Source organism: Arvicola amphibius, chromosome 8, assembly GCF_903992535.2.
Source record: "Arvicola amphibius chromosome 8, mArvAmp1.2, whole genome shotgun sequence".
Lineage (NCBI taxonomy): Eukaryota > Metazoa > Chordata > Mammalia > Rodentia > Cricetidae > Arvicola > Arvicola amphibius.
The window spans coordinates 62,396,265-62,409,928 of NC_052054.1; the positions used below are offsets into that span (position 1 = coordinate 62,396,265).

The 13,664-nt window shown below is 35.1% G+C and overlaps 1 protein-coding gene across 1 annotated transcript; it reads right to left on the minus strand.

The window, feature by feature from the left end:
- Positions 1–4,299: 4,299 nt before the first annotated feature.
- Positions 4,300–5,220, minus strand: LOC119821732 (vomeronasal type-1 receptor 4-like). Its single transcript, XM_038340857.1, has one exon. It carries the CDS (start codon positions 5,218–5,220, stop codon positions 4,300–4,302), a length of 921 nt encoding a protein of 306 aa, XP_038196785.1.
- Between the last annotated feature and the right edge of the window lie 8,444 nt (positions 5,221–13,664).

Sequence of the window (13,664 nt, forward strand, 5' to 3'; positions counted from 1 at the left end):
GTCTGAGTCATTATCTTTTTAGTTTCCCAGCTGAGAAATTAGGGATTTCTAAATCTATAATTGGATAGCCCTTGGGATGTCTTCATGATGTTTGATTCTCCTTCCAGCAATCTATATCCATTGTTCTATTATTGCCTTTTGTTCTGGCATTATTTGAGTCATCTACCTGTATCAACCTCGAGCATATGAAGCCAATATTACAGTAGATGGCCAGTCTGGGGGTGAGGAAGCAGCAGTCTACAGCAGTCCGCCTATATATCTAGAACTCATATATATTATCCTACTTGTCCACATAGAAACAGAGATATGACAAGTATACCACACTCTTTCACTTTTAAACAAACTTGTTTGAAAATGCTTATTATGCAATATAATGGGTTTCTCTATCTGCTGCCATTCTTAATTGGCCAAGTCCACTGATACACACAGAGATTGGAAATAAATATCCCCACTGCTACTAGCAGTAAATTCTTGTCTTTATATGGACCAATAATGGAAACACTACTGTAGTACTTTGCATATATCTAGATGCCAACAGGCCCCACTGTGTAATAAGTTATATCTTTGAATGAGAGATAATCCTATAGCCTAAGGAGTGTTACTGAGATTATAGCAACCTATTCAGTCCTCAATGTACCCACTCAGTAGATTTATTTTTCTAATTTTTGGCATTATCAGTAGTATTTTGTCCCATTGTATAAGTTTGCTGATAATATATTTTAATGAATTTTAATCATAATTACTCCTCTTCCAACCTCTTTTACATTTTCTATGCACCGACCATGGTGTCCTCTTTCATTTTAAATCCATCAGGGCCAATTAGTGTTTCCCATGTATTCTTGAATGTGAAGTTTTCAGTTGTACTGGTGTCTCCTCCTGTTTTATATTCCTCTCTAGGATTAAAGGAGTACATCATTGTTACCAGGTTCCAATGGCAAACTAATGTGGCTACTGGGATCAAAGTTGTGTGTCACCACTGCCTCGTGAGTAAGGGTGACCAGTGAAGCTGTTTTAGTCTCTGAACTTTAGGTAAACTTTATTTATTAAAATACAAATGAAGTATTCCTACAAGTATCTGTGTTACTTGTCATTTACAAAAATGAGTCTTATGAAAACTGAGAGATTAATTAATGGGTATAATAATAATTAATTAAGTGTCAGTTTAATACAATGTCCTTTTATCAGAGTGATTGTGGTAGTTTCTTTCAATAGGGTTATGATATGTTTTTAGGGGACAGTAGATATAAAGTGGAATTGAGTTAAAACACTTATAATACATAGGTGTAGATAAACAATAGAAGGAAAAAAAGACATGAATAAAATATAATGTAGCTTTTAAAAATGTTTGTAAATTTGACTTCCTCAAATCCAATGTAAATATCTATCTGTAGCCCATGATGTCTAACATTTTCTTTTGGGTCCTTCTCACCCTCTCAGACACCCTGGGTTGTCATATATCAGTCTCCATGGTTATTATTTTTATCCTGATTGTTCATCCTGTGCCACGGGACTCCATATCCTTGACTGATATGGTCTGAATGTTATTTTCTCCCAAAACAAAAGCATCTCAAATTTTGAGGTGACAGTACTTTAGAATTTAATTGAAACTTTAGAAAGTTGAACTTAACTAGAGGATAAGTCTGTGAGTCATTACAGGTTAGGCACTTGGTTCCCAACTTCTGTCATATTTTTGGAACTCTTGCAGTGACATTTAAATAGAGTTTTGCTGATAAATCAATTATGTTTACTAACCTGGGTGGGGCAGGGGCAGAGTACTGACGTATCTGTCTTTGTTTATTAACAACTCCTTGCTGGTAGAATACATAATGTATTCATTTAGACTGCAGATTCCACTTCATTAGATCATATTTCATATGCCAAGGTTTAAATCAGATTCGCTGTTTAGTTTAAATTGTAAGCAGACATTTAGTTTAAATTGTAAGCTGGTAAAATATTCTCAAGACCAAGCTCATCATTGCTAGGAAGAAGTCCCATGTCACTGCATTCCCAAAGATACCGCAGGATAGTTCTAGATCTAAAATTGGTTTCTGCCATTCCTCAATTTTGCTGTGAGAAGTGATCTATCATAGCTAACAGAATGCAGTGAGAATGGTAATCATAATATTGTTTAATGTTTCTAATGATGCTTATTTTTTGTAAATATTGAAAAGAAAGTTCCATTGCTTGATGAAACTAAGAATTTCCTAATGCATTAGTGGGGTTGTTCATACAGCATAATGATTCTGCCCCAGCTTAACTAATCTAAGCAGTACCTTTAGTTGAAAAGGATATAGATTCAAATAGTGGCTAGTTTCGGCATGATTAGGAAAACATGTTTGTCATGGGAGTAAAAAAATAAAATTTGGTTGTTAAATTACACATAAATATAAGGTACAAATGCATTTTTAACATACAGATTTAAATAATCACACTTGCATTGTGTACATACAAAAATACAGTATTTAATATTCAATATACACAGGCACATTTATGATAAATGCAACTGTTTGGCAACACCAGTTTTTTTCAGGGTTTTTCCTGTCCCCTACTTCTACACATATGGAAAAACAAAGGCTCTCTTCTCATAGTACTTGAACATTTGTATCGACTGCATTGTCTTTTTGGCTATAGTTATTCATGTTTAGCTTTTGTGCAAGCTTTTATGGATTTGCTTGTATTTTTAGCATATGAACATTTATAAAGTCATGTTTTGGTTACTACAATTTTGTTTGATTTATCATGTGACAAATGAAAACTTTATTTATTGTGCAGTTATCTTCCCTGTGGAATGCCTTGGTATGCGAGATCCTTATTATGACTATTATCATTTATGTTCAAACTTCTATAAATGTTATTTCTATTAATACACTATCTTGATTGTACTCTACTGAAAATTTTACTGTCAGTGAAAATAAAAGGAAAATTAAAGCAATAAATAAATAGAGTTTTGCTTCTTTGCAATGTCTTACTTTTCATGATCTCAAGTATATGCTTCACATTGTCACTCTGTAACTATTAAGTAATCATCAGGCTGTCATTGCTTTTTTCACTGACATTTCTGGAAATATGGTTGCTGATGTAAGTAAGGTCTAAGGACTTGTCTTCTCTGCATAATATCAGCTCTGACCTTCCCACCCCTAATAAGGACAACAAAGAGGCAGTATTGTCTACTGAGCGAGGGTGACATCATTGGTAATAGAGAAATATAGGAAAAAGCTGTCTTGACTAATCAAAAAATGAGAGATATAGTATTGCATACCTAGATGAGGGGATGGCAAGCTTGTACTTAGGTTGTAAATCTGATTCATAATCTTTGTATAAGTATACTTAGTTTTTTTCAACTGTGTTTTTTTTTTTTTTTTGCTGAAAACCTATGCAGGTGTTATTCCTACTTCCAGACCTGATTGAATATAGATATTAGAAAGAGCAGAGCAGAAGGGCCTTGTACCTTTGGAATAACTGCAGTTAAAGTGATTAATAATTTGTGAATGTCACTGAGTTTGGAACACTGGTGTACTGGAGCAGTTTTGAGTTAAGCAAGGTTTATTGTAGTGAATGTTCATGTCTTAATACGCAACTTAGTTTGCAGTGCTTTGTGCCTTTGGAATGAAGTTTCCTTTGGATGTCTCTTATCTTAGGCTTTTATTGTTATGTAGAGACACCATGACCAAGGAAACTCATTTAAGGAAAGACATTTAATTGGGGTGGCTCACTTACAGTTTCAAAGATTAATGCCATTATAATCATGGGGGAAGTATGTCAGCCTACAGGCAAACAATAGCTGAGAGCCCTACATCTTACAGACAACATGAAGTCAACTCACTGATTGATCAGTATTCTAAACAGTGAAAACTTCAAAGCCTGCCCACACACTTTCTCCATCAACTCCATAGTCACTTGAACAAAGTCACACCTGCTAATAGGGCACCTTCCTATGAGATTAGTGGGACTATTTACATACAAACTATGACATTTATGAAATATACAGAGTGGCCAAGATAGTATATATCATTATACCTGATGCCAAAGTAGCAATACTTTGGTCAAAACATATTAAGCAAGTTCTGCTCAAGGCAGCCTGTCACAAGGAAAGATTGCAAAAATGTCAATTAAAATATCAAAAGGCCTATGTTCCATGGTTCAGCTATTGTTGATTGCATATTACACCAACTAAAGATATCCTGAAGCCTTATAAAATCTATCAAAGAAAGGTGAGTTTCCTCACCAGAAAACATTCTGTATTACTTGCAAACATTTGATTCTGTGTAGAAATCTGCAATTTATATGGTTATAATCACATCAGGGTTTTTGTATCCTATTTCCATAGAAATCAGGGACTAGACAGGTTAAAACCCTGGCTCTAAGAATGAAGGGGCCAAAAATGGGAAAAAACAGAGTTAAGACTGTTGTGATGTTCACCAACAATGTATTTCTTCCATAGGCCAGAACAACACAAACATATAAGATTGCAGAGACGGTATAAAAAGTCAGAAATGTGGACACTAGGGCCAAGATGCTGTGGGTGGCCCTCAACTCGATGGATCTTCTGTGGGAAACATGAGTGCTGTGGATGTATTGGACTCGCTGCTTGTGCCTATACAGATTGACAATCATGGAATTGCTGGACCAGGTGATGAGGACAGAAATTAGAAGTTCGGGAAACAAAAAGAAAGCTATATATAAGGAGATTGTGATTTTGTCATGACCTACAACAGAATAGTGTTCAAAATTTGTCTCTGTTGTTATGTTTTTCTTATTAAATTTTACAGATATGTACACAGGAAAAATGACATTTACCATGATGTAAAAGATCCAACACACAGAAATGAAGAGGACAGTGTTACTTGGAGACTTGACTTTAAGTTTTTTCCAGCAGGATTTCTCATGGCTCATGATGATGGCCTGGAAGACACTCAAGAGGCAAGTGGTGGCAATGGACATGCTCCTGAAAACTCTAAGAATATATAGAAAGAGTTGATAGCTCCAATCATTGAAAAATTGTTTCAAATCAAATAGTGCCAGAGTGTTGGGCAATCCTTTAAAAAGCAGAATCAAGGAATTAACCATAAACATGTGCATGAGAATCAAATCCATAGGCTTTAACTTCCTTTTGTTTTGATAAAACACTAGATAGTTAAAAAGAAGAGAAAAGTTTTCCAGTATTCCCACTGTAGTCTGTAATAAGAATATTATTCCTATTGCCAAGTTCCTGTAGTCCATTTTTCAGTGAGCTCCTATTACTTCAAAATATTCTGATAGTCATTGTTCAGAGTAAAATGATAAATTTTTTTGTACATAGGGCAGTGAGGTACACTAAGACAAAGAGATCACAATAGCTCAATAGTAGAAATGCGGTATGAACAGCAAAGCAAGGCCCTTCCAAACTCCACCTCAAAGTTATCTTTTCATAAATAAGGAAGTTTAGTGTAACTGCTGACTTCTTCAGATTCATATAATTACATAGAGATTTCTCATTTAAGTTTTTAAGAAAGCAACATTATACACACACACACACACACACACACACACATATATATATATATATATATATATATATATATATATATATATATATATATTGCAAAGTTATCTTGGGAGAAGCAATGGCTAGTGAGTTACAAATGGGAATGAAACTGAATTCAGCATGTCTACCCATATTGGAGGAGAAAACTTCTTTTGTCATCCTCTTCTTTGAAGAAATCCATTGTGAATTCGTTCCTTGTGTCACTTTAAACATAAATAGAAATATTAGAATCAGTAAATTTTTTCAATTATATATTGATAAAAATAGAAGTAACTACCATGTTCAAATTTTAAGGCCAATATGGTTGTATTAAGATTGAGGTCTCTTCATATTTTAAAAACACACATATTCACACTTGTATCTAAATCATTATGGCTAATATGAGGAGAGTTTAGAGAGAGGATGGGTTCTCTGAGAGGTTTGTAGCAAGATGCATAATTGAGTGAAAATATGTAATACATTCCAACAGAAATTTCGGAAACCCTATGTTCAACGAAAAATGAATAAGGTGCAGAATTCAACTGTTCTTTGAGGATGCAATTTCTGGTGTCATCAATGAATATAAATGTAAAAGAAAATTTGTTTCAAATGGCAGCTTTTGGTAAGAATGGATGTAGTCTAGAATTTCAGGTACTTCCTGTGGTATTCACATTGCTTCAAAGAATTCCCAAATGAATGTCTATGTGTAGGTACAACATATACAACTTCACTTTAATGAGGAATATTCAAAGACACTGCTCAGAATTTACATTTTAGTAATTGTTTGAAAGCAAAGACATGAATACATACATGAATTTAGCAATACAGTTGTTCACTCATGTTGATGCCATGGTGTCCTTTTCAGTGATGTACATGAAACCAGCAATATGTTCAGAAAACTCAGATGCACTAAATACACCTGAGAAATATTTGAATTCTTGGCTAAGTTTCAGTTCATAGAAATCACCACATATGGAAGGAGTGTTTTCTCTCCCTAAAAGACTGTAGAAATATCAATCAATTTCCAATCGATCTCACTTCTTCAAATAACCTAGTAGTGCCATATTACTTATCTGATGAACTGGAATTGAAAGTTAGTTGGCAATATCTAATTAGTTCATTGTGTTTTTCTGTATTTCAGACTAATTGGAGTGTTTTGAAAGCTTTCTTTCTCAGTATTAGGATTCCTGATATTGCCACAATAAACCAATGTTCTGTTTTTTTGTCTAGGTGATACATAATGAGGTGACTTTTATTTAATATCTGTGAAGGAATAAAAACTACTCGAATTAATTTATATTTGTTCTAACATAAATGGTGACAAGGCCCTGGATCCAACGTGAAGACAATTTGGAGCAGTAGAATACACACTGTGTTTAAGAATAAGACATAAGAACCTGAAACTTCAATCACTGAAACAAGGAAGAGATACTGAGCAGAGGGAAAATAACCAAGCATACATCATCACTCTGAGACCTGTCCACAAATCCTGGTTTCTTCATCCCTAGCAGCACCTTGACATTGCCCAGCGACTGACATTTATCTTCAGAGCCAAAATATTCTTAATAAGAACCTACCATTGCACTCACTGTATCATATCAAATCTAAGAAATTAAAAGTTTTGTTGTGTTTAGAGTTTTTCCAGACTCAAACTGAGAACTGCATGAAAGTGACAATCTATGAATCATACTACTACAATGCTGTTAATGTTCTAACTTCTATGATTTCCATGACAACTTGTTATAGACAATTAAATTAATTGATGATATAATACTACACAGAATGTGTGGGAAATTATCATAGAAATTAATAAGGCCATGTGGGCACGATGGAGACTTGAGATATAGAAACATGGCCAGAATTAAAGTAGAGCTTGTCATCTGCAGTACTATATCAGACATAATCTTAAGTACTCAAGCTATTATCTGTTTCTTCATAACTTGTACATACATTCTCAACTACTGGCATGATATAAAAGGCTATGCTCAAATAATGTTTGAATCTTACAAAACTTTCCAAAGTCTGAGTCATATTTGGTGAGTGTATAAGAGACACAGTATATATTTTTTCACTAGACATATTTTTATTTTCAAGGAGATAAAATACAGTATTATCTATCAAATGAATTATTGATCAGTGTTACATTCAGTCTCTGTTATAAAGCATGAAAATTAATATATAATATGAGTGTGAACAAACATTAAAGTAATAAAAAAAACTAAGGGGATGTTTAATCTGTTACAATTTTTCCTTTACCAGAAATAGGAAATGAATTCATTCTCCAGAATTCACATAAAACTTTTTTGCTGTGCTGATGTGCAATTATAATATAAACACTTAGGGATTCTGTAAACAAATGCAGGACATCTGGTGCTGGTTGACAAGAAAGACTAACATACTCTGGAAATTCCTTTTGAGAAAAAGGTCCTGACTCAAAGAGAAAAAGATAAAACATCTCTGAGGAATTGCAAAGGAAGTTGTTCCACACAACTACCTTTCTACACAAACAGGAAAGAGAACCTGCATCCAGAAACAGGCACGCACGCAAACACACAAAGAGAGAGAGAGAAAGAGAGAGAGACAGAGACAGAAAAACTGTGAAGGTATAACCAATTGCAGTTTAAAAGCTTTTTTTACTAATCCCTAGGTCAACTCAAATTATTATAAATAAATCAATACTTATAAATATTCACAGAATCAGGTGAAGATAAAATCTTATGGATTCTGTGCATTGAATGAAAAAAGGCAAATACTGGGTGTAGTTGCAGCCCAGCAGTTATGTTCCTATCTGACAAGCGTAAGACTCTCAGTTCCAACAAAATCAGTAACAGCAATTGGAAAACCAATTCTGAAATTTTCGTGAAAACAGAATATCACTAAGCAATGAGAAATAACAGATGACAGATGTGTCATATACCAGAATTGTATAAAACTAGCAATGGCAATGTCACCTTCTCTTTTATACCATGTATCCAATTTAAGCACAGAAAACTGTCTCAGTGGCTATCACTGTTGAATTTTAAAAGAGACACATCTCTTTACACTGTCATGGATGTAGTGCTACCTAGAAATATGCTATACCCCTGAAGAAGAGCCAATCCTGATTTTTTCATTTATTTACATCCAGAATTGCATGAATTTCAAAGTTAAATAATAATATTTGCTATAAACACTGAAACTTTGTACCAGATTTTGTTGAAGTTTCATATAAATGAGGAGGACTTACAAATCTAAATGAAACAATTAGAAATCCCTGATGAACTGTCATCAGATTTCATTAAGATATTCTATATTCTATAGTCACCCTAATAGATCTTGATACATTTTTAATGCATCAAGAATTGACACAAATTTAGTAACAATCTTCTTAGTATTTTTGTTAATTGTTATGAAAGTATTCCTAGTCCTTCACTGAATCATCACTATTCTGTTTCTATGCAGAGTTCCTTCTCCAGATATGTGCATTTAATGGACCTCCTCTTTTGGTTTTCTCTGACTTTGATATTTAAAAGTAAATGCTTACCTGAACTGTTCCCATTGAAGAATTTTCAGCTCAGTGTGCAGCTCCTGACTTAACAACCAACACTGTCAAAGTAGAATGCAATCCAATCCTGGGATAAATATCCATAGAGCTATGACCTCAAATCCCTTCAGAAATGCAAACTTCATCTCACCTGCAATGACACTGACAGCACTTGCTTTGAGAGTCAAGTAGTTTTCTTATGTTTCTGCAGATGTTAATTACCAAAGACATTATTGAATTTCCTGTATGTGTCTCCTGTGAAACCAAGCGTTTGGACAGGCTTTTATGTTTTCATGATTCCTGATATCTATTATAAGGGAAGATGCACTGAATATCAAAGTCTCATGTGTTAGAGTCTCACAAGAAAATTTGTGTACCTCTCTCATTGGGGCCAATATTCTCTAGGTTCTTCTAAATAAACAAGCACATTGTTAACTTTTCGATCTTGGTGCTGTTCTCTTTTAGATTCATGAAAAGAACACAGTCAGCAGTTCTGGAATTTCCAGTGAAGCACAAATAAATGGAAGAACATGACATCGCAATCCACACTAGAAATCATTGTCTTTTTTATTCTTTGTGAACTGGGTTCAAATAACATAGAAATAATAATATGTACATATGCTATAAGTTATGGTTTTAACTCCAGGAATAACTAATAACTAGAATTCTGAACAAATTATAGAGCCTATTATAGAGGAATATGTTTATGTAATCATTCCTCAAAAATGACCTCACTTGGGCTGGAGAGATGGCTCAGAGGTTAAGAGCATTGCCTGCTCTTCCGAAGGTCTTGAGTTCAATTCCCAGCAACCACATGGTGGCTCACAACCATCTGTAATGGGGTCTGGTGCCCTCTTCTGGCCTGCAGTCATACACACAGACAGAATATTGTATACTAAATAAGTAAATATTTTTTAAAAAATAACCTCACTTTTATCCATTATATATCACAGGTCCCAATACTTCCTTCTGAAAGCAATGAATAGAAACTGGAGGAAGCTATAGTCATGTTTTACTGAAAAAAAATAAGGAGGAGCATTCCTTTTCTATCAATTAATGAAGGAACATAAATTAAAAGTTGAAAACTTATCATCTGTCCACAACCCATTTCCCTTTGAGGATTTTAGGTGAACATAGAAATGATAGAAATAAAATCCAGATGAGATGACCATACATTCTACCAACCTGATATTCTTCTGTTTACAGACCTCTCGTGCTTCATTAAATCCCTAAAATAACTTAGGAAAACTGAAAACTGCTGTGGCTAATTAATATGAGAAAATATAATCCTCATAATGGGTACAGTAGAATTATGGAAAATTATTTGTGCTTTATGGAAAAAACACTCCTGTCCTGGTAGGCACATTGTCTTCCAATTGTTTATATCTCAGCTTGAGACACATCAGGCTTATAGATAAAGGATATTTTTTAGCACTTGTAGTTACAAAGGTCAATATTGTTCTGTGGTGAGGCACACAGTTTTACCCTTTGAGAAAACACTATCACTACGGATAGATGGTGTAAGTCAAATATGATGAGGGGCTGAGAGGCTCACAAAAACTCAGAATTGTTCAACCCTATTAATCTGATAGATTCAGACTCTTTGGGTCTATCAATTATTGTCTAGTCCTGGACTCTACCTATTTAAGTCATCACAGAATTCAAGAAAAATAATTCAATTCTAGGGAAAAGTAGCCTGAAAAGGAGCCTTTTAGCTGACAGTTCAGGGGAGAGTTCTTGGTTGAGGAAAAGGAACAAAATAAAGATATAGTTGTTGTTGATGGGAGTAGGTGAAGAGAAGACGTCTGGATGTTTGAAACAGAAGATCTGAAAAGGTGACCACATAGCAGAAGAGTCCAGAGTCCAGAGTCCAGAGAAGCATGGTAGGTAATCATAGAACCTATGAACATATTTCTTTTATATGTTAAAGTAAATTTGAACAGTAACATTCTTTACCCGTTATCCTATTGCTGTGAAATGATACCATGATCCAGGCAACATACAGTAAATAAAACATGTTTGCTTATGCCTTCATAAGGTTAGTTCATTATCATTATTATGGATAATTTGGTGGCAAGCGACAGGTGCTGGAGAAGTAGCTGAGAGATTTACATGCTGATCTTCAGGCAGCAGGCAGTAATAAAGAGAGAATAGTCAGATGTTGGCTTTTGAGTTTTCAACACCTGCCACCACTGACAAACTTCCTTCAACAAATTTATACTCCTAAAAAAACATACCTCCTATTCTTTCTAAGCTATGCCTTTGGAGTAGTTCACCAACATTGGGTTAAGTTTGTAAATATATGAGCTTATTGGGGTAGTTTTTGTTAAAATAGCCTCACCATGTATTACCTTATTCATTTTAATTAACCATAAAATTGTCCATTACCACAGGGTTAGTGAAGACATACATCTTGTAGGAGAACCTATAATACTTTATTAAACCCTCATAATCCCAACAACAATATAAACATTTGTCTTTATACCTACAGGTAAGTCTAGTCTTCACCTGTCATCAAGGAAACTTCTCTTTGCATCAGAGGGAGGCCATTACAGAGAACTATAACCAATCAAAATGAAGAATTGTGGAGCTCAGTCCTAATGGATACATCTACAAAAGAAGCCTGCACCTAAGACTAAGGGACTATTGGGAGAAGAAAGAGGCTAAGAGGCAGAGTATTGAGGGGCTTGTTGTGCGACTGAGTCTCCTAGTAATATCAGAAGCTACAACCATGAAGTCTCACCAATACGATGGTCCAAAACATGAGCTGAAAAAGGACAACACCCATAGTGGACAGGAGACAGACCAAGAGGCCTTAACCCTACACTAAGAACTACAGGTGACTGAGGATTGCTGAAAGTGGGAAAAATAGTCCTCCCCAGGGAAGAGCACACCTATTGATTATCCAGTACCCTTTGGTCGGCACTGAAGACATGCATCCAAATGCATTATACAGGCTGAGCAAGTTACGGTTAAGAATATATGTGAATATACATGTTATGACAATTGATGAATAAAGAGTCCATGAATTTGAAAAAAAATAAACATTGAAATATGCAATGCATACCTAATATCTTAAATATATGATAAATTTTGGTAAGCCATATAATGTTCAGAGTTTATATCACCTGATATAAAGAAGTCTGCTTGGGAATCTTAGGTTGGAGAGCAAACCAAATTGCTCTAGACATTGGATGGTAGCGATAACTTATAGACATCCCAGCAGAGATGTTTAAGACCAAGATGGATACCGGATTATATAGTTGTTAGATAATTATCTGTATGGGAAGGGGGATGTAGACAGTGTAAGTATTTTAAACAAACAATTTAATCCAACACAAAGAAAAAGAAAGTGCATATGATCAGTACCAGATGAATTTTATGTACTATGACATGTGGCACTCCATGTTTAGAGAAACGAGTATTTTCACAATCAGCTTTATTTTTTCCTGGTCTGAAAGTCATTCCAAACTGTCCACTCAAATTTTTTCAACTGGACCAAAGATCAACAACATGTCTCCTTTTGTTCCAATGAAATAAGCAGCTTCTAAAAAACATGGTATGAAATTTGAAAGGTTAGTTAAATAACAGAAGGAAATGTTTGCAAAACTGTATCTGGATGTTATGTTACAGTCTCAAATCATTTCACTGTAGTCTTAAATATTAAGATTAGGAAAATAAACAATCATTTCTTCATTGGCAGAAAATAATATTTAATATTTTTCTCTAGAGTAAACATATATATATATATATATTAAGGGTGATGTTTAGGATAGTATTCTTCTATATACATCATCCAATCCTTTTACATTTTATCATGCCTCAAGGTTTTGCCATATTTCATTTCACTATTTTTCAAAGTTCATCATCAAACTATAATGAGTGGTCCATATGTTCTTTTCTGTTTTCCATCTCTGACTATCATGATTTCCAGCATGATCCAATTTTTTAGTGAGCTTTCTAGTGAAGTTTTTGTCTTAAAAAGTTTTAAGTCAGTTTTGATTTTTCTTCTATTATTTTTAAATTTTTTTATTAAAAATTTCCGTCTGCTCCCCTCCTCCCACTTCCCTCCTCTCCCCTCCACCAATACCCTCACTCCCTCCCTCTCCAGGCCAAAGAGCAGTCAGGGTTCCCTACACTATGGGAAGTCCAAGGTCTTCCCAACTCCCCCCAGGTCCAGGAAGGTGGGCATCCAAACTGACAAGGCTCACAAAGAGCCCGTCCATGCAGTAGAATCAAAGCCCATCGACATTGTCCTTGGCTTCTCAGTCAGCCTCCACCGTCAGCCACATTCAAAGAGTCCAGTTTGATCACATGTTCCATCAGTCCCATTCCAACTGGTCTTGGTGATCTCACATTAGTTCTGTCCCACCGTCTCAGTGGGTGAAAGCACCCCTCATGATCCTGACTTTCTTGCTCATGTTCTCCCTCCTTCTGCTCCTCATCAGGACCTTGGAAGCTCAGTCCAGTACTCCATTGTGGGTCTCTGTCTCTATCTCCATCCATCACCAGATGAAGGTTCTATGGTAATATGCAAGATAATCATCAGTGTGGCTATAGGACAAGGCCAGTTCAGGCACCCTTTTTTCTGTTGCCCAATAAACAAGCTGGGGACATCTTCTTGGACACCTGGGAACC

What these genes read in the sequence shown, in the direction of transcription:
- LOC119821732 (XM_038340857.1), bottom strand. Translation starts at nt 5,220, where the DNA reads ATGGACTACAGGAACTTGGCAATAGGAATAATATTCTTATTACAGACT.